The sequence below is a fragment of the Lytechinus variegatus genome, chromosome 9 (genome assembly GCF_018143015.1).
Source record: "Lytechinus variegatus isolate NC3 chromosome 9, Lvar_3.0, whole genome shotgun sequence".
NCBI lineage: Eukaryota > Metazoa > Echinodermata > Echinoidea > Temnopleuroida > Toxopneustidae > Lytechinus > Lytechinus variegatus.
In genome coordinates this window covers 9,288,331-9,308,129 of record NC_054748.1, presented here as the reverse complement: position 1 = coordinate 9,308,129, position 19,799 = coordinate 9,288,331, and the positions used below count along the sequence as shown (strand labels likewise).

Below are 19,799 nucleotides of genomic sequence, written 5' to 3'. Positions count from 1 at the left end.
CAATCAAAATCAAGGACTGCTGTCAATTTCAACGACCTGTCCGACAAAAATGCTGATGCAATTTTCATTAGGTCAGAACCTAATGCAAAATAACATTACAATACAAATGCGTTGTCGGTGTTAACCATTTCTATGTGAAATAGTGACCCGGTTTCTATGACATTACAGGTGGTCACGTGCAACTGCACTGATGGGTGGTCAGGTGACCATTGTGACGTAGACTTCGATGCATGTGAGGGCAGTGGACCCTGTTATCCGGGGGTTATCTGCGAAGACTTGCCTCCATCAGATGATGAAGAATACAACTGCGGGCCATGCCCTCCCCACCTGTCGGGCAACGGGAGCAACTGCTTTGGTGAGAAAACAATGGCTCGTATTCTGAAGTCGGGTTTAACTTAAACTCAGGTTTAAAGTTGTGGTTTAAGTATGGAGAGCCAGTTGTCACATTAATCGCTAACAGTAGAGATATCTTACTTCAGCTCATTTGAATCATAATCATTCCTAATTGTCTCTGAAGTATAAAAAGATTATATTGTCTTCACCATCGATGAATCAGGAAAGAGAATAGTAAACATAAAAAACATGGAACTAAATAATTATGTTTATACTTTTGGCTTCCCATACTTAAACCACAACTTTATACCTGAGTTTACGTTAAACCTGACTTCAGAATACGGACCTTTAAACCCCATAATCAACAATACGGCTCATCCAAGAATAACCAAGCATTATAGATCTCTTTATAGAAAAATCTCAAATGATTTTGTATACAAATGATGCATTAATCAATTTTGGACGTTTAAAAAGGACATGAACTCAGCGTCACAATTTATTATTACTATGTTATGGTAAAACATCAATAACTGTCGGGTTTAGTTTATTTTATGTGAGGCTCAGAGCAGTAGCTCTGCCAATCATTTAGCAGTAGTACCTGCTAAAAAGATTTGGGCAATTCAATAAAGTCAGTGGCGTAACTACAGGTGGGGACACATGTATACATAAATTTCAGCTCGTGCTTCGCGCTTGCATTGATTGTTAAATGAGAAAAAGTGTCAGTATACCTGATCGCGCCCTTTAAGTGATTAAAATTTTTTGCTGGTGCCCATGACTTTTACCACGGTACGCCAGTTATTAATAAACTTGACATTTGTATATCTATTGTTTTATTATAATTTCAAGGTCAAAATGAATTTGCACACAACCATTTAAGTCACATACATTTATATAGTTGTCTTTAATGTAGATATTGTCTATACTTATGTTTATACTTATGTTCATATATGGTATACAATTTGTTTTTTGTTTGATGGAAGTGAAGTAAATAAATTTGAATTTGAATTTAAGTGCCAGCGTTTATTGTAAACGTGTTCACTTTGTACATTTTGTTATGTACAGTATGCTCAAAATACCATGATAAATGCAAATATCCATGTATTTCTTAATTAGAACAATAAACCGTTTGTCGCATATGCAGTAATTATCACTATAATCACATGACCAAAAAAGGGAGGCATTTGGATGTTGATTAAGACATATCATATGTGTTTGTTTTTCCCCCTTTTTTTTCTTCAGACTTTAATGAGTGCGGCAATGAAGATGCAAATGATTGTAATCAAACTTGTGTAAACACTCTGGGATCTTACACCTGTTCTTGCAACCCTGGATATGTATTAAGCCTTGATCAGAAAACGTGTAACGATCAGTTGATTTTATTTATTTAATTTATTTATTTTATTTATTTCATTTATTTATTTAATTCAACCGTCATCAAAGGCCATGATCGCAGATGTCCATTTGATTGGCCTTAGCCGCCCCCCCCCCCTTCTGCTTCATTCATCTTGGAGAATTCTTGTGCCCCTCCCCCTTGTTTCATTGTTGATGCAGTATAGAAATGTGCCATGACTTGCCCTAAAAAAATTGAAATTTAAAACTTGGATATCTGAACTTTACTACTGAATTTGAAAACTTGATTTTTTTTTTATTTAAGCACTTGCTTATATGTACATAAATGAAATATCTCAAAAAAGTTCACATGCGTTCGAACTAATGTGGGTGCTTATCAGTGGGCGGTTAAGTGTATGTTTTTGTGAGGGTGTGTTTATATGAGTATGGATGGGTGAACGAGGAGTGTTTGGGTAAAGAGAAGGAAGAAAGACGAGGGATGTGTTAGTAGGGGCATGGACCTATTACGGAATAGGTCCATGGTAGGGGTGTGGTGTTTTACTGGAGAATGCGTTAAGGAAATTTCAAATTCAGCGATACGTGCGCGTGTGTGTGTTGTGTGCTGTGGAGTATGTGAGGATTGCGTGGGTGGGGGAGGAAAGAATGGTCTATGCATAGTGAGGATGTGTGTGTGGGTGGGCATGCATGGGAAGGGGGTGGGTGCTGCTAGTGAAGGGATTGGGTGTGTGCCTGCGTGTGTGTGTGTGAGGGTGGGTGTGCGTGTGTGTGTAGAATGCGTGAGTGTTCCTATGTAAGGTTGCATGAAGAGGGAGTTGTATTGCGTGTGTTTGCATGGCTTCTTTGCGTGTGTGGGAGTGTGTGGATTGGTTCGATGTTGTCTATGTTGCGGGGAGAAAGAGAAAGGGGGGGTTGTGATAAAATTTAAAAGCGGGTGTACACTTGTATGCATGTTTAGTCCTACTTTTTTCATGTAATATAATATTGGCCTATAGAAGGTGCAAAAGAATATCATAAGTGGCATTGAGGCATTTACTGATAAAGATGGCAAAGTAATTAGTTTGAGAACAAGACATTTTTTTTCTTTGCAGAAATAAGTGATTGTACCGAAGCCCTGATGAATTCTACTGGCTCTGAAAACTGCACCTGTGACTCTGGCTTCGAACTTGAAAATGGAACTTGTCTAGGTACATATGTTAAAATTAGCAAGAAAGGTTTTTACAGCGGCGGCACCAAAGGGTTAATGGGGGCATATGCACCCCACCCCGAGTAATTTTGAAAAAATAAATGTAGAGTAAAATGTTAAAAGAAAATATATGCTGTCACAAGCACAATATTCAAGCTTTAATGCTCTAACATACAATCACTCACTGTTCAAAAGTAGAAAAAAAGTCATATTCATTTGGAAATCGACCCAATCTACCCTCATGAAGAAAGGCAGAACTACGAGTAAATTTTGATATACAGGTGTAGGAGTAATATAATAGGGTAATATAGAAACGTCTTGAGCACCTACATGTACCAAGGTGGATATTCATTATTATTATTATTATTGATTATTAACAAAGATGACAGATCGACGAGGCACTATCCCTTTAATCTTTGAACGCCAAACAAGGTAGCACCAACTCCCATCTTTTAACGACTTTTGGCCGGGATTTGAACCCCCTCCCGGTTGTGAGACGGACGCTCTACCAACTGAGCCAACACACCGATGGTGTTATTTTGATTTTGATTATACAAATGGAAATCGTCATGAAAAGTATACCCTCCTTTTTTACAAACATTACTTCTAAATCTTTGTTCACAGATTTCGATGAATGTATGGCGGATGTCGACGAATGTCCGTCGGACATATCCACTTGCAACAACCTCCCTGGAGACTATAACTGTACTTGTCTTCAAGGATATGAAAACTCATCCCCGAAAGAGTGTCAAGGTATGGACTGTGTGGGCAGTGGGGGGGTTCATACTGTGTTGATATTGTATGTGTGTGTATAGTTAAACAAATGAAAATGAGGTAATAATATGCGTACCTTCACCCAAGTTCCCTCAGAGCTGTCATCAAGGTCGAAAAATGCCCCCGCCGGGTATAGAACCAAGGTCCCTGGCCCAGGTCGGAGGCGGGCCAGCATGCATGCAGTTAGGCGAGACCAAGTTATATTATATTAGATGTTTAATTGGAGTAGGGGTTGAAAAAGATGAGACAGATAAAAAAACGAGTATCAAGAAAGAAAACAAGGAGCAGGAGAAGATGGAGAAAACGGTGAACCCAAAAAAGGAGAAAATGCTACACCCCATCAGCAACCATGTTAAGGAAAAAAAATAAAGAAGGATGGAGAGAAAATAAGAAAGACGGGGGGAAAAGAAGAAAAAGACCTAAATGTAAATTTTACAAAATGTTGAGGAAGATAAAAAAAAGGGGGGAACAAGAAGAATAATATAGGACGAATCAAGGGAAAAAATGGAAATGTAATTTGACGAGTAATGAAAATAGTAAGAGACAGACGACAAAATAAAAAAGGAAGAAGAGGAAGTACTTTAATAACTAAAATCGGTTCCAAAATAAACTTATCAAACTTCACAAGCACACCACTTAAATTCCATTCAGTCAAAATGAACAACCTTTTGACATACGCCAGCTTGAGTAATATTTACTGAGCACGTGTCAATAATTAAGAGATATTGGTTTAATAAGAAAGAGACTGTAGCCCCTCAAATCAATTGGTTCTGGAATCCAAAGTGACAAAAAAGGCAAAAGAAAGACCAATAAAAATGAGATAGGATTAAACCAAATGGTCATTCTTTCCTTGACAGCATTTAAGTCCATTCATGCATTATGTTTCTTTGACCTCAATAGGTGTGTTTGAAATGTTAATTTTAATGTCGTGTACCTTCATAGTTATTGAGGCAGTCAAGTAAACATGTCGATGGTCATACTGTGAACTGTGTTAACTGTTATTTTTTTTTAGATACCATCTCATTTTCATTGGTCTTTCTTTTGCCATTTTGTGAGTTTGGGTTCCAGGACCATTTGATTTCAGGGGCTACAGCCTCTTTGTGGCCTGGTAAAGATTTTGGAAGCTAGCCTGTATCAAAATTTTGTTCATATTTTGAGTAGAATTTGTGTAGTGCGCTTGTAAAGTTTGATATGTGTCTTAGGGAACCGAGTTTAAAATAACCAATAACTTCTATGTTTAATTTAACTTTCCATGTTTCTCAATAAATGCTTGTTGACTGTACTATCATGTCGTTTCACGGATTATAATTCTCACTTATTTTCTTTTATTTTTTTTCTCCCGGACCGACTTCTTAAAGATATTGACGAATGTTCCACAATGACGGATGACTGCGACGGAGCAAATCATTTTGTCTGTATGAATACCCAGGGTAACTTTACATGTGTCTGCACGGAGAATAAATTCAATATCGGTGGGACTTGCGAAGGTAAGAATGTTAACTTAATCATCAGGGCCCTCGGAACGATTTCCTGGGTGAGGTACTGAAATTGATTAACCAATTACCTAGGAAACATTTACGTCTATGTTAATCAGTCACCGTGACTGACCTTATGGACGAAAGATATCACTCTCTGGCCTTTTTATCAAAGATGTGACAATCGCAGAGTGGGGATTCAAACTCACAACCTGCTCTAACAACTGGACCACACGACCTTAGATGAGGGCCAATCCGATATTGGATTTAAAATCACAATCTAATAAATTCAATTTTACTCGTAATCAGAGATTAATTTTCAATTTGAGAAATATAGAATTCACCGACTGGAGATAAAGCCGGTGGTAATGCATATGATAGTGCGTCGTTGAATAAGCAACTAAAAAGCATCTCCTCGCAAATGCTATGTACAATTATTACCGTTCAGACAGAGACCATTTCATTAGATCGTGCCATGTCGAATTAACTTTTTTAATGCATTTAGTATTTATGTTTATTTTTTTATATAAATAGATGCGTTGACGTTATCTCTCGGCGTTGGTTTTACTTTCATCAGCAATTTTGGAATTGAATCGTACCCGGAAGTAATTGAATCAGAGGAGACCCAGAATGATCTGGCCCAAGATGTAAGTTAAGTAATACACACACGCGCACATCAACACCCAACAAACAATATGTACCCACACTCTCCCCCAACAACATAGACTTGAGGCTGTTATGACCAAAAAAATCACTTGGATTCCAAGCCATCTTTATCAAGCATCCATTGGTATGGAAAAACATTATGAACTTATTTTGTTGGAAAAAAAATACAGCTTAAATTTTGTAATTTCTACCTAGTTCTAATCCACCTAGCGTACTGTTTACCATGAATTTGAACTAGGTTGCAGTTTGAACGTGAATAATACACAATTGAACGACACAAGTTCACTTAGTGGTAGCATTTGCAGACGAAGAAATGACGGAGAACTTGATGATGATGGTGATGATGATGATAATGGATTCTTGTATAGCGCCGGTATCCGCCTCAGCTGGGCGCTCATGGCGCTTGCTTGGATGTCTTTAATTAGAATTGTTAGAAGTCGTATTGCCCTTTTCTGCAATACTCTCATGCAATGAATGGTCTGATGTTTGTCATGACTTTGCACTTTTGGAACATCTTTCTTTGATTTTATTTATTTGAGTCAAAGTTCAATTGTTATTTTATCTGACTCTTTTTTTATTATCTTTTCTGAAGGTATTGCAATACCTCAATTCATCATCAAGTCTCAGTGATGGCTCACTGCTGGCCGTGTCTGTCCAGAACTATAGTTTACCCGGAAGTTACGCCCTGGTGTTCTTCCGGGTTGATCTAAGACTCGGCACTCCCTTAAATAGTTCCGGTCTGGGGGAGATTTTCATGGAATTACTTCCGGATACTCGACGTATTGAACCATCTCATATTGTCAGAGAAGAAGGTAATATAGGCTTAAAGGACAAGTCCACCCCAACATAAAGTTGATTTGAATAAAAGGAGTAAAATCCAACAAGCATAATACTGAAAATTTCGTCAAAATCGGATGTAAAACAAAAAAGTTATGACATTTAAAATTTTTTTTGCTTAATTTCACAAAACAGTTATATGCACATCCCGGTCGGTATGCAGATGAGGAAACTGATGACATCACTCACTCACTATTTCCTTTGTATTTTATTATATGAAATATGAAATATTCTAATGTTCTCCCCATTTTCCTGTGAAACAAAGTTTCCTTTCCCCTGAACATGGTAAACTTCATGTAATTCAGCCATTGGGCTGCCATGTGATGTTTTTAAAAAAATACCATGTGGAATTGCCATTGTTTAATATTTCATGGTTCAGTCAAGTTGGTCCTTGTTGTCAAATATGTAAAAATTAAAATATTGAATAATTCAAACAATAAAAAACAAAGGAAATAGTGAGTGAGGAACATCATCGATTCTCTCAGCAGGTGACTAAATTGTACACATAACTATTTTTTGAAAAATAAGCGAAAATTTAAAGTGTCATAAGTGTCTTATATTACATCCGATTTTGGTTCATATCAGCATTTTCCTGAGGTTGACTTGACCTTTAAGTTTGATTAGGCAGATTTTGATTTTGATAATAATGTCCAATCAATCACATAAATATACTGTATGATCAAACACAGAACTTTGTTACAGGTCCTAAGCTAGTGCTTCTATTATGACTTTCATCCTTTCCTTGCTATTGTGAACTTAATACTATAATCTTAATCACTGCGAAAATGTTCACCCTTCTTCATATTTTTTTTCCTAGCCTTAAATATTATTCATAACATCCTGAAATTGTATGATTGCCCCTCTCCTAATCATAATCTATAAAATAATTATAATGTTTTTCTTTCTTTCTAGATATCAACGAATGTGAATTGTCCGAAGATGCATGTAGTAATGGGATGTGTACGAATACTGATGGGGGCTTCTATTGTACCTGTGACAAAGGCTTCGAGCTTGGATTGGGAAACGACTCTTGCCTAGGTATGAAAAGTGTTATAGATGATGATGATGCACAGCATTTGTATAGCGCCATATTATCTGTCATAGACATTCAAAGGTGTCTTTTTTTGAGGAGCCAGCCAATCGGAGTCGCCTAGAAGGGCGCGCACGCAGAACTGTGACCTGCAAGTATCTCCTTCCAATATAACTGATGGGGGGGTGCAGGTGGACCACTACACCGGGGTTTCCCCTTACTTTTATTCGGGTAGTGCAGTGGGTTTTTAATGAGTGCGACTCTTTCTGTGTCTGATGTTATAGTAACCCTCTTAGGAGCTCGGCAGAAACAGCTTTTTGCCGCATATACGTCAAGTTGGTAGAACCAATTTTTCATTTCATTTTATTTTCCACAAATCAATCAAAATACAGAAAAAAACATATAACTCAATCCGAAATAGTATGCATAATTACAATATAAATGCAGATTCAAAGTGGATGGGCGTTAAGTAAAGCAAAAGCTTGTTGGGGATAGGCCCTAATTAAATGGGAACGTTTTACGTCTGCGTTAATCAGGCATAGTGGCTGACCTTATACTGTTATAGACGACAGAAATTGTTATCAGATCCGTTTCAGTTAAGGTGGAGGTAATGACACAGCGGGTATTCGAACCCACAACCTTAAGATCATGAGTCTACGGCTCTAATTAACCACTAGACGACAAGACTACTCAATATAGATTGTCTTCTAAAGTTCAATTGAATATACATAAAGCAACAAATATCAAACTGTTGCTGATGATATGATGATGCCATTAATTTCCATCAATATATAATCATAACAACTATAATGAATAAAGTGATGGTATCTTAAATTAGAAAAAAAAAATATATTGACTATCCACGCTTATTGCAGTACTCAACAAAAAATGTGATTCTTGTTCTTAGAGGGTACATTAGTATTTTTACTCCGGTTTTAATTTTTGGTTTGAGATCAAAACAAACGTGTGTTAGTACAACATCTTCGGTTGTTATTTTGTTGCACTCATTGGCGTTATGTTCAATCTTTAGGATAAAATTTTAACACCAAATCATGTCATTTTTTGAATGAAAGAACAGGATACAAGAAACAGAGGAAGAACTGGATGCTGCATGACGAGCAATGATTGGCTGCCAATTTCAAAAAAGCATCATATCTTTTTTTTTATTTCTATGTTCTCATTTTTCCTATAATGATGTTCAATTATTATTCTCACACTTTTATTTTGAAATGATGTAGTGCAAGTTTAAATATCAGGTTCATGCACCATAATATCCATTCCGTTTTTGAATTAGGTAGTTTAAAAAAATAATTTCTAAGGATAATTTGGCTCTTTGTCAGATATTAACGAATGCCTCAAAGATCACGGTTGCAACCAAACCTGTGTCAACTCGCCCGGAAACTATTCGTGTTCATGTCAGCCAGGCTTTGTACTTGTCGATGATGGGGTTTCATGCAATGGTATGTATGGTGTATTTAATAACATTTTATTTGAATAAAGTAGATAGAGAGAATAAACCGTATTTTGATACACTTGTGCTTCTCTTTCCCTATTTGTTTTAAAACAAGGTTTTGATCAAAGTTAATCTCGTTTCAAAATAATTTATGGTGTCATCGAAAACGAATCAAAATAGCTAAAGAGTAATGTATTTATTTGTTATTCATTAAGTGTATTAAGGCATTAGTTCATACATTCTGTGTTTAGAGTTTGTTTTGTTTTTCATGTATTGATCTTTAAATTTTTCCTGTGGTCATGACACGTATATTGATTTAATATTTCTTTGTCGCAAATTATAATAAAATGCATGAAACTGAAATTGAGACATTGAAGGGTAAATTGTAGTGATTTTTTACCCGATTGCTAAGAAAGCATGAATGCTTGTGAACAAGCAACCAGAGGACCGAAGGCTTAAAGGTCCTCTCCGAGGGACCACATTAAATTGTTAAACACTGTTAAACTATGTGGATCGTAGGACCTACTCATTGGATCGTATTTTGGATGTTGGCTCGGTCATATCTCTAAAGAAGAAATTTATCCATGAATATTGAAAGGGAGCCAGACTTACAAAGAAATGACAATTTTGACATAAAATACTCTTCGGCAGTCACTATCCGCGGAGGAGTAAAGTTGCAAAATTAACTGTATCATTTATTGATCCCCTCTTTATTTCAAAATGTCCTTAATCTTTAATTTCTTTTATATCCCAAACAAATTACGAAAATTTAAAATGTGCAGTACCTTTTGGGGTGCAGCAAAGTAATCGTAAATTAAATTACCAATTGTGTATTGGATCACTTCATAAAAGTGTGAGACTTTCCATGAAGGTTAAGAAAACATGTAATTGGACTGTTGAATACAAAGTGCGAAAAGGGTCAACATGATTAAGTCAGGTTGAAAACAATATTTTCGTGCACCCTAAGTAAGAAATTGTTTCAAAAGTATCTGTTTCATCGCCTACATCATAGAACCAAATTTTTGTTTGCCGCCTATTTCCTTTGTCATATTTTACAATCTTCCGGATATAGTAGTCTGTTTTTGGTTGGTACCATCACTTTCATTCAGTCTTATGCTGTATGTTGGTCCTTTGACCTTTGTTTTATGTATTTGTGTTTTATACCGAAAAGATGAATAATGAAATATTTGTATTGCTTGCATCCGTAAATATTTGTGTGCACGATAATTTCTTTACACGATAATTCTTATAAAATCCCCCCCCCCCTTGCAAAGCACTATTATGCTTTTGTAGTTATTTAGGATTAGAGAGATTGTACATAATGGTACACCCTTCAAATTTACTATTTCTACCCCCCCCCCTTCTTACTTGCTTTTTTTATATTGCGCCCATGGCCCCAGCTCTTTGCCTCGAAAGTCCATTTCGTAACTTCCACCCGATCTAATCCACGTTCCATCTCTGTACATGTAGAAACCAATGAATGCGCATCTGATCCTTGTCAGAATGGGGCGACCTGTACGGATGAGATCAATAAGTATAACTGCACCTGTGCTCCCGGTTACAATGGAACCGACTGTGAATCTGGTAATTTTACAAAATTCTTTTGATACACACAACAGTTTGTTGAAAACCACGAGCAAAATGATGTTGGTTACGAAAAAGGTCACCGGCATGAACTACTTCCTCAAAAAAACTGTGTGCACCTGAATAGGTAGCCTAGCTTAGTCGGGTAATAATAGCAGGACCCGCAGGGAGAAAAGTTTTCGGAACTGAAGTGGCTACCCTGGGTAAATATACCGTTATTATTAGTAGTAGTAGTAGTAGTAGTAGTATCATCATTATTGTTATTATTATTATCGTTATTAGTGTCAATTTGACTCGTTCAGAAATCTAAATCAGAGGGGGTAACATTCTTACCAACATTGTTTTCGTCTCAGTTAGTTTTCTGATCCGAGAAAATGGTAATTATCTTTATTTACGATAGATACCTTTAACAACTAATTTTCACATAAATAAGTAACAAGTCATAAGAAAATTGAAATTGCCTTCAGTGATCACGTTAACAATTTTTTCTAATTCAAAGACATTCAATGTAGGCATCAGAGAATCAAGTTTTCATTTCAGTACTATGTTTTTGGTAGACCTGATTTGAGCTATAAATTCTAGAAACACATTTATTTTGAAGCCAAGTTTTACCATTTTCTCCCACTATTTTGTCGTTTTGGAAATTCTTTGGTCCACCTTTTATCACCATCAACTGAACTCAACAACCAAATTAACTGCCGCAATAGAAGCCGGATCAACTACTACAGAATCTGTAATAGATATACTAACCACGACAATGGGAGCGGCACCTACAACACGTGTTGTCCCTGGTGGTAAGTAAAATCTGAAACAAGTGATTATGCTATAATTGTTTTTCTTTTTCGATTCTGTTATTTTCGCATCAGCACTTGGTTTCATTTCAATTCTGTGTCCTTTTTCCCTGAAGTTTTATCTTAAGGAAGGATATCAAGTTTCAATGTATATAGCTAATTCAGTAATCTAGGTAAATATTAATTCTTAGAAACTTCAGAGGTAACAGTATGGCTCATAATGAAACGAAAATCGAAAATTGTAAGAATCTATCCAAAGTTTTAAACCCATCTCTTTTTTCCCCTACCTGATATTCGTTTAAACTATTATTGAAATTTATTGAAATGAAACGTCTTGCATATTTGCTTCTTGTAAAATATTTTGTGTAGAATTGCGATTAAATTTATTAGCCAAAATATGATAAAATCATACAAACACTCAGTAATGCATCAGTACGTACAAAATCAAATGTGAGGGATTTCATGACAGGTATAAGAGCCTATATGGTTTGCAAAGCAGAAATAAGATTTCACCTAAGTTTAAAGTATAATCAGAAAAGATTTAATGAAACTGAGTTGAGGAAGATATGTTTTTACTTTGAGTGAATACATTACCAGTCGCGGTTTTTATGGTCCGCTGTTGGTTGGCCTGTTGGAGCCGGAGAACAATGGATTCAGTCCACTGAATCTATTGTTCTCTGGTTCTCGACGGGTGACAGCGGGCCGAGGAACTGTGACTGGTAGTGTAAGTAACATATTTTATTGTATTTTTTGTATTTCTTGTAAAATATTGTCTTGTGATATGTGAATTTTGTTAATGTAAAAACCTGTATCTTTTGATATTTCATGAATAATAAAGTACCTCAATTGAGGATAAATAGAAAAAAAAATATGGTTTGAACGCCCCAAACAAATTATCTATCAATTTAAGATACTATGCACCCACACACACACACACACACACACACACTCACCCTTTCACATTCTCACACACCTAAACTTCAAAGTAATAGAGGAATGAATAAGTTCAATTTCATTTGTCATGCGAGTGAACACGAGCATACCCATAATGTTCAGTAATAATGATTTTGTCTCACCTGCGAAGCAAAGTGAGACTATAGGCGCCGCTTTTTTTTTTTTTGAAATGACGTCATAACTTAAAAAGTATATGGACCTAGTTAATAAAACTTGGCCATACGGTTAATCAAGTATTACTGAACATCCTATTAGAGTTTTATGTCACATGACCAAGGTCAAAGGTCATTTAGGGTCAATGAACTTAGACCATGTTGGAGGAATCAACATCGAAATCTTAACCTGAGGTTAAGTTTTTGAAATGTCATCATAACTTAGAAAATATATGGACCTAGTTCATGAAACTTGGACATAAGGTTAATCAACTATCACTGAACATCCTGCATGAGTTTCACGTCACATGATCAAGGTCAAAGGTCATTTAGGGTCAATGAACTTTGGCCGAATTGGGGATATCTGTTGAATTCCCATCATAACTTTGAAAGTTTATGGATCTGATTCATGAAACTTGGACATAACAGTAATCAAGCATCACTGAAAATTTTGTGCAAGGTTCAGGTCTCATGATTAAGGTCAAAGGTCATTTAGGGTCAATGAACTTTGGCCGAATCGGGGGTATCTGTTGAATTACCATCATAACTTTGAAAGTTTATTGGTCTAGTTCATTAAACTTGGACATTAGAGTAATCAAGTATCACTGAACATCCTGTGCGCGTTTCAGGTCACATGACCAAGGTCAAAGGTCAATGAACTTTGGCCGAATTGGGTGTATCTGTTGAATTGCCATCATAACTTTGAAAGTTTATGGATCTGATTCATGAAACTTGTACATAAGAGTAATCAAGTATCACTGAACATCCTGTTCGAGTTTCAGGTCACATGATCAAGGTCAAAGGTCATGTAAGGTCAATGAACTTTGGCCATGTTGGGGTTTTTTGTTGAATAACCATCATATCTCTGTAAGTTTATTGGTCTAGTTCATTAAAAAGGGAAATAAGAGTAACCATGTATCACTGAACATCTTGTGCGAGTTAGAGTAGTATTCAAAGTGAGCACTGCTGCTATATTGAACCGCGTGATGCAGGTGAGACGGCCAGAGGCATTCCACTTGTTATATTTTATATTCATGAAACTTTATTTTCTGTAAAAATGAAAACAATGAACAGAAATATTCAGGAGCATCGTAAGGATGGAACTGACAGTAAGCAGTGTGGGTGGTTTTGCTATTGAGTTCACAGAGGAACTAGAAGATAACACATCCCCTGAATTTCGTGAGATGGAAGAAATATTTTGTGGAGAGGTAATAGAAAGCTGTTGATTGTTTTGCTTTCCGTAGAAGTAGTAGGTCTAGTAGAAGTAAGATAGTAGAAACACTAGATTTAGTAGTAGTAGTAGTAGTAGTAGTAGTAGGAGGAGGAGGAGGAGGAGGAAGGGGAGAAGTAGGAGAAGTATTAGAAGTGGTAACAGTAGTAGTAGTAGTAGTAATAAGTAAGCAAGTGAATAGTATTAGTAATAGTAGTAGCAGAAGTAATAGTAGTTGTAGTAGAAACAGTAGAAATAGCCTCAGCAGCAGCTGTAATAGTCTTAGTGGTAATAGTAGTAGTAGGCTACAAGCAGTAGTTGTAGTCATGGTAGTAGTTGTAGTCAGTGGCGTAACGTGAGTCATGGCATTGGGGGCATCACGGCATTGAGTCACTTAGTGAGCGCGCTTCGTATTCTGAAATAATAGGACATTATAAGGACTTTACCATTAACGGATATGTATCTCACTGCTCAAATAATGCGAGCTGAAAAATTTTGATATTCAGACCCAAAAGGACATTATTAGTAAATTTTTGTAATCATGATACATACCTGTCTCGCTAAACAAATGGTGCGAGCGCGAAGCGCGAGCTAAAATTTTTATAAATATTGATCCCAAACAAGGACATGCTAAACATATCTCACCATCGTCATCTAATACGAGTGCAAAGTGCTTGCTGATTTTGCTACATCTAAACACATGAAGCACTTTTTGTAGCTATTGTAATCATGATAATATGCATATCACTCATCAAAAGTTTAACAGACAATGCGAGTACTGGGAACAATGAAGACATAGGCCTGAGCAAAAAAGGATTCATAAAAATATGGAAAAAAAAATTCTTATGTATTATAACATAACATAATTATAGTATAACATTATAATGAACAATAATTCATTCTTTCTTCATTCCCACTACGTTTCTCGTCCTTTCTCCCTCTTTATCTCCTTTTCCCCGTTTTGTTTTTACTAGTATAGTAATGGTAGTAGTAGTAGTTGTAGTAGTCATAGTAGTAGTAATACTGTATATAGTAGTCGATGTAGTAGTAGTTTGTTTGACATGAGATGAATTATTATGAATTCGAAAATTTTAAATTGACACCTGGGGCCCGTTCTATAACTGTTCGAACTTTGCCATTACGGCAACAACCATGAAAACCTTGATTCTGATTGGCTGCTGAGCCCTGTTACCATGGTAATTGCCATATGGCAAGGTTACAACAGTGAAACTGGCCTGACATCAGCCATAATTCCAACGAGCATCGTCAATTTAATTTTTAGTTTATTTTGTCCTGAATATCATTTTGCACAGACTACGAACTTTTTGAGGTCTAACTTGAGTTCGGCTGAAAACGTAACATGTGTTGCAGTATCTTTCCGGAGCGGTAGCGTGATCGGCGAGCTAGAGATTACTACCCTGGCGACATCACAGGCATCGGCTGATAGTCTTAGCGATTCGGTTGCAAGTCTGGATCTTCAAAACGCAAACCTGGGATCGCTTTTTGTCGTATCTCTCAGTACTGATAGTGAGTAGTAATTAGTTCTCCTCCATTTGTTTCATAGTGTTTCTGTGTCAACTGCCTCCATAAAACCAAAAATAAATCACCCAAATCAAGTTCTGATGTTTCCGTGAAGCTTGAAAACCCCCATCCTAAGCTCTAAAATGATATACAAAATGGTCGAAATTGTTCAGCAATAATATTTTATTATTACTTATATTCCGATTTATTTATGGGTTTCCAATTCGGATGTAAATTATTTAAAATGGATTAAGAGACAAGTCTTTGATTTATCGTTCGTGTAATGTTTTTGCTGTGTTTCTCTAGATATCGAAAGCTAAGATTGCGGTTCTTGTGTCATCACTTATATTATGTTTTCTTTTTGCTTTTCTAGATATGGATGACTGTCAGAACGATTCTTGCAGAAATGGAGGAACCTGTACGGACGGATTCAACTCTTTCTCCTGCGCATGCGCAACAGATTACAGCGGGGATGACTGCTCAAGATGTAAGCCTGGATGAAAAATGACTAAAAGTGAATGAAAACAAATCTATCGTTGGTGGATGGCAGATGCGATATTATGCGCTTGGTGGCCAGTGATGGTTTCGCTTTAAAATGCGAAGAAGTGTACATCCATAACACAATTTTTGTAATCTGCATTTATACTCTGATCTGGGATTCGATGGTCGCTGAGTAGATGTAGTGTACAGCAGATTCCTAGGGAGCTTTCACAGCCAATACACAGACTGCAAAAACTGATTTAACACCAGCCCGGAATCTATATATGTCCACATCAGAGAAGTATTGAAACAACGCCAGTTTGGAATCAACCGATGCTGTTTTAATACTGATTGGTGTTGTATAAACATCTGGTGTTAGACCAAAACAAAACTGGTGTGGCGTGACACTTCTCTGGTGTGGACACATCTAGATTCCGGGCTGGTGTTAAATCAACACCAGAGTTTTTGTAGTGCAGACACTTTCTGGAAAGTAGAACATCTACTGGCAAAAACCCCTTAATGACAAAAGCAACCTTTTTCGAAAATCGGTGAATCAAACCAGTATTGTCGTCCTTGGGCCTGTTGCATGAAAGAAAACTCTGGCAATTATTGGGTGATTTCAAGTCCGGTGTTGGCCTTGGTGTTGGTGTTAGTGTTGAAATTTGGATTGCTTCCCCTAGCACCAAAACTTATTCATAATTTGTAAAACTGATCCAGATCACATTATTAACACCTCAACAAATAATGAGTGACTTTTCAGGACTATCTTCATTTTATTTTTGGCGTTATAATTGTGTAAAATTGACCTAACACCAACACCAAAAGGTCAACACTGAACTTAAAATCACCCATTGTGCCAGCATTTTTTTAATATGATGGTGTCAATGGCATAATTTCATATGCCTGAGATCTTATCTGCCAGATTTTTTATGAGAACATTTATATGCAACAGTCCCCTTGACTGTGGACAAACGACATATGTGCATATTTTCGTCCACTCAGAATCTTAGGACGATCTACTGCCCGGGTTCACTAATCTCGACAAAGACATCTCAGCTCTCCATCGTGATTTGACGGGCATTTTCAATATATTTTTTATGTAGTAGAACCTGTCCCTTTTGTATTTGCGAAAACTCACTATTGCTTTCTGTTATTTGTGTTTATATTATAAATCAACAAAAATTACAAGACTTTCACTATTACACTATTTTCACTATGAAAACGTGTCCATTCATGCGTGGGTGTGGGCCGGAAGGTTGAGTCCTTTAGTTTATGAACTGTGACATTTTCCTTCTATCTTATTAGATATAACACACACCGGAAGTGAAGGACTTGCGACGGGTGCTATCATCGGCATCGTTCTTGGGTCTGTGGCTGGAGTCCTAAAGATAGTGGTTATCATTGTCAGTGTAGTCATGGCGAAGAAGAAGAAGAGTGGCCAGGAACATAAGGCTTTGGTGACGTAAGTATTCTTATATAATGATAATAGAAATAGTAACAATCTTCATAATAATAGTGATAATAACAACAACAATAAAATTAAAACAATAATAATGATAACAATACTACTACTACTACTACTGCAACTACTACTACTACTTCTACACTACCATGACTACTACACTACAACTAAATACTACTGCTACTATTACTACTACTTCTCCTTCTACTACTGCTACTACTAATACTGATACTACTAATACTGATAATTATAATGATGATAATGATAATATTAATGATAACAATAATGATAATGATTTTAATGATAGCCCTCATCCACTCCCTGAGGTGATTTCAAAAGCTGGTAACACTTCGGGTCAAAGATAACCAATGGCGAGATGCTTCGCTAATTAGCAAAATTGGGCTAACGGTTTTTTTTTCTAATAGTATCTAAAAATTGTTCTTTTGCCTAAAAGCAGAATGTAACCAGGATTCAAATAAATGAAACGAAATAAACAGTCGCCATTACTTGCACAGTCTTGATAATGATAATGCTTCTGTGTCCTTTGCTTGAAGTGGAAGTAGAAATCGGGTGAGCCCAATGTCGAGACAATCTGAGGAATGGCAAACTGAAGATCAAGCAATGCTGGCCATGGAAGACAGACGATACCAAGGAAAAGGGGAATCCTCGGTAAGATGATTAAAAGACCAGGATCAGAAATGTACTATAGTTTTTTTATCTTTTTAAATTATAATAATAATAACCAATTTTTATAAAGCGTTTTTCCCAGAATGGCCCAAAGCGCGTTACAGCATATTATTACCCCGGTCATTGGATTCATTTCAATCAAGCACGAAAAGTGCACAATTTCCACTCCCTGGGGAGCATTCCTTGCATTCGTCGCAGCCACATTATTGCGCTGGCAAAATCAAACGTACAATATCATTCGCATCCTACTGGGTACCCATTTATCACCTGGATCGAGAGTGGCAAAGTGTGGATTAACGCCTTGCCAAAGGACCCTAGGCCGCGGTGGGATTCGAACACACGACCCTCTGTTTACAAGGCGAGAGTCAGAACCACTACACCACGGCTCTTCCAAAATTCAAGTTTTTTTATTTTCATTTCCACCGATAGCAATACAAAATAAATACAAATCAGACATACATCATAATATATACAAACAAGTACAAATGAAATATGGTTACAATGATTTCAAATCAACTTCAAATTCCAAAACATTTGCAAAATATTTTTTTTAACAAAATCTTGTATGGAAATGGAGGATCCACAAAAAAGTATTGCTTGTAGAGCGTGGATCCCCTAACTTAACATATCAAACAATAAAAAGTTAATATTTAAAACAATAATAGGCACTTATATAGCACCAACTATCTAGAAATAATCTGTTTCGAGGCGCATTGTTATAATTATTATTATTACCCCGGCTTTATCTTATCTTTATCTATTCAAGGAATTAAATCCTGCCGGTTACCCATTTACCTTACCTAGGTTGTGTTACCTAGTTTGAGTGCAGCACAATGCTGCTGCACTCAACCCTGGTGAGGTAAATGGGCCCCTGGTGGGATTCACTTGAATGCACCAAGCGCCTTTAGCAGCTGGAACCATAAAGCTGGCTTGAAAATGTAAGGTAGTCACTGAGCTATTGGACAATCGACACCTCATAAATACTATATGTTGTTATTTCAATCCCTTAAAATGAGACAAATCGATAGTTTTATAATTAGGTAAAACATGAACCGAGCCTTGTAATTCTGCACATTAAATTGATAAGGATAATTAGATTTATCACGGAGGTGCCGTGGCCGAGTTGTCTAAAGGCGCCTGGCTATGTCATGGAAACTCCGGGGTTTGATCCCCGGCCACGGCACCTATGCCCGTGATCAAGGCATTTAGTTTAGATTGCTTTTTTATCCTGCTTTCAAAAATATGGAAATGCTATGTGTATCATTGGTAACTAGGTGTGCACTTGCTTTAAAAATGGAATTGATTCAAGCAAATGCCAGAAAGGCATTTTTTTTTTTTCATTCACTTAATTTTATTTCACTTATATTATTACCATTCGGGTGCCATTGTTTGGTTTCTCTGAAACCGAGCACCTTAAAAGATCCTATTACATAATTAATATTTATCAGTACTGAGTTTAATGATTCATTTGTTTGTTTCATTTATATTTTCCCAATACGAACAGGAAACTGTGGGAGTGAATAACTCCGCAGTTTAAGTCGTTGAAGAAACAAAGCAGTAGAGGTAAGAAAAATCATTTTTTTTATATCAAAAGATATTGTATTAATTTCAGTTTGCTTGCAAAAGGGGTTAGGTCCACAATGATAATTAAAAAATATATATATAGGAAAAAATGAAGACAGGTAGATTCCTTTTATACCCAATTTTATGCTCATTTGATAGGGAAGAACATCATGACAATTTAGTTTCTCATGAGAATATTGCAATAATTGAGAATGAAAAACATGATTTTTCTCGATCGGAAGGGTCCATAGTGGACCTAACTCCTTTTGAAACCAAACTCTTCAATAACTAATA

General features: G+C 36.5%; 2 protein-coding genes across 3 annotated transcripts in view; both read left to right on the top strand.

Moving 5' to 3' along the window:
• The window catches only part of LOC121421077 (mucin-4-like), a 40,952-nt gene extending 27,129 nt beyond the window's left edge, over positions 1 to 13,823 (top strand). For both annotated transcript variants that reach the window (XM_041615689.1, XM_041615687.1), the window contains 12 exons: positions 169 to 355; positions 1,573 to 1,698; positions 2,772 to 2,867; positions 3,491 to 3,619; positions 4,999 to 5,127; positions 5,650 to 5,762; positions 6,374 to 6,593; positions 7,531 to 7,656; positions 8,989 to 9,108; positions 10,572 to 10,685; positions 11,393 to 11,479; positions 13,657 to 13,823. In XM_041615689.1, coding sequence (XP_041471623.1) covers positions 169 to 355; positions 1,573 to 1,698; positions 2,772 to 2,867; positions 3,491 to 3,619; positions 4,999 to 5,127; positions 5,650 to 5,762; positions 6,374 to 6,593; positions 7,531 to 7,656; positions 8,989 to 9,108; positions 10,572 to 10,685; positions 11,393 to 11,479; positions 13,657 to 13,808 — 1,599 coding nt within the window. In that variant the 3' untranslated portion in view covers positions 13,809 to 13,823. The remainder of the gene's footprint in view (positions 1 to 168; positions 356 to 1,572; positions 1,699 to 2,771; positions 2,868 to 3,490; positions 3,620 to 4,998; positions 5,128 to 5,649; positions 5,763 to 6,373; positions 6,594 to 7,530; positions 7,657 to 8,988; positions 9,109 to 10,571; positions 10,686 to 11,392; positions 11,480 to 13,656) is intronic.
• Positions 13,824 to 14,118: 295 nt separating this feature from the next.
• On the top strand, positions 14,119 to 19,505 carry LOC121421276 (versican core protein-like). The gene is made up of 6 exons (XM_041615941.1): positions 14,119 to 14,133; positions 15,106 to 15,319; positions 15,687 to 15,800; positions 17,099 to 17,255; positions 17,810 to 17,924; positions 19,447 to 19,505. Exons 1-6 carry the CDS (start codon positions 14,119 to 14,121, stop codon positions 19,477 to 19,479), a joined length of 648 nt encoding a protein of 215 aa, XP_041471875.1. The 3' UTR covers positions 19,480 to 19,505.
• Positions 19,506 to 19,799: the final 294 nt, after the last annotated feature.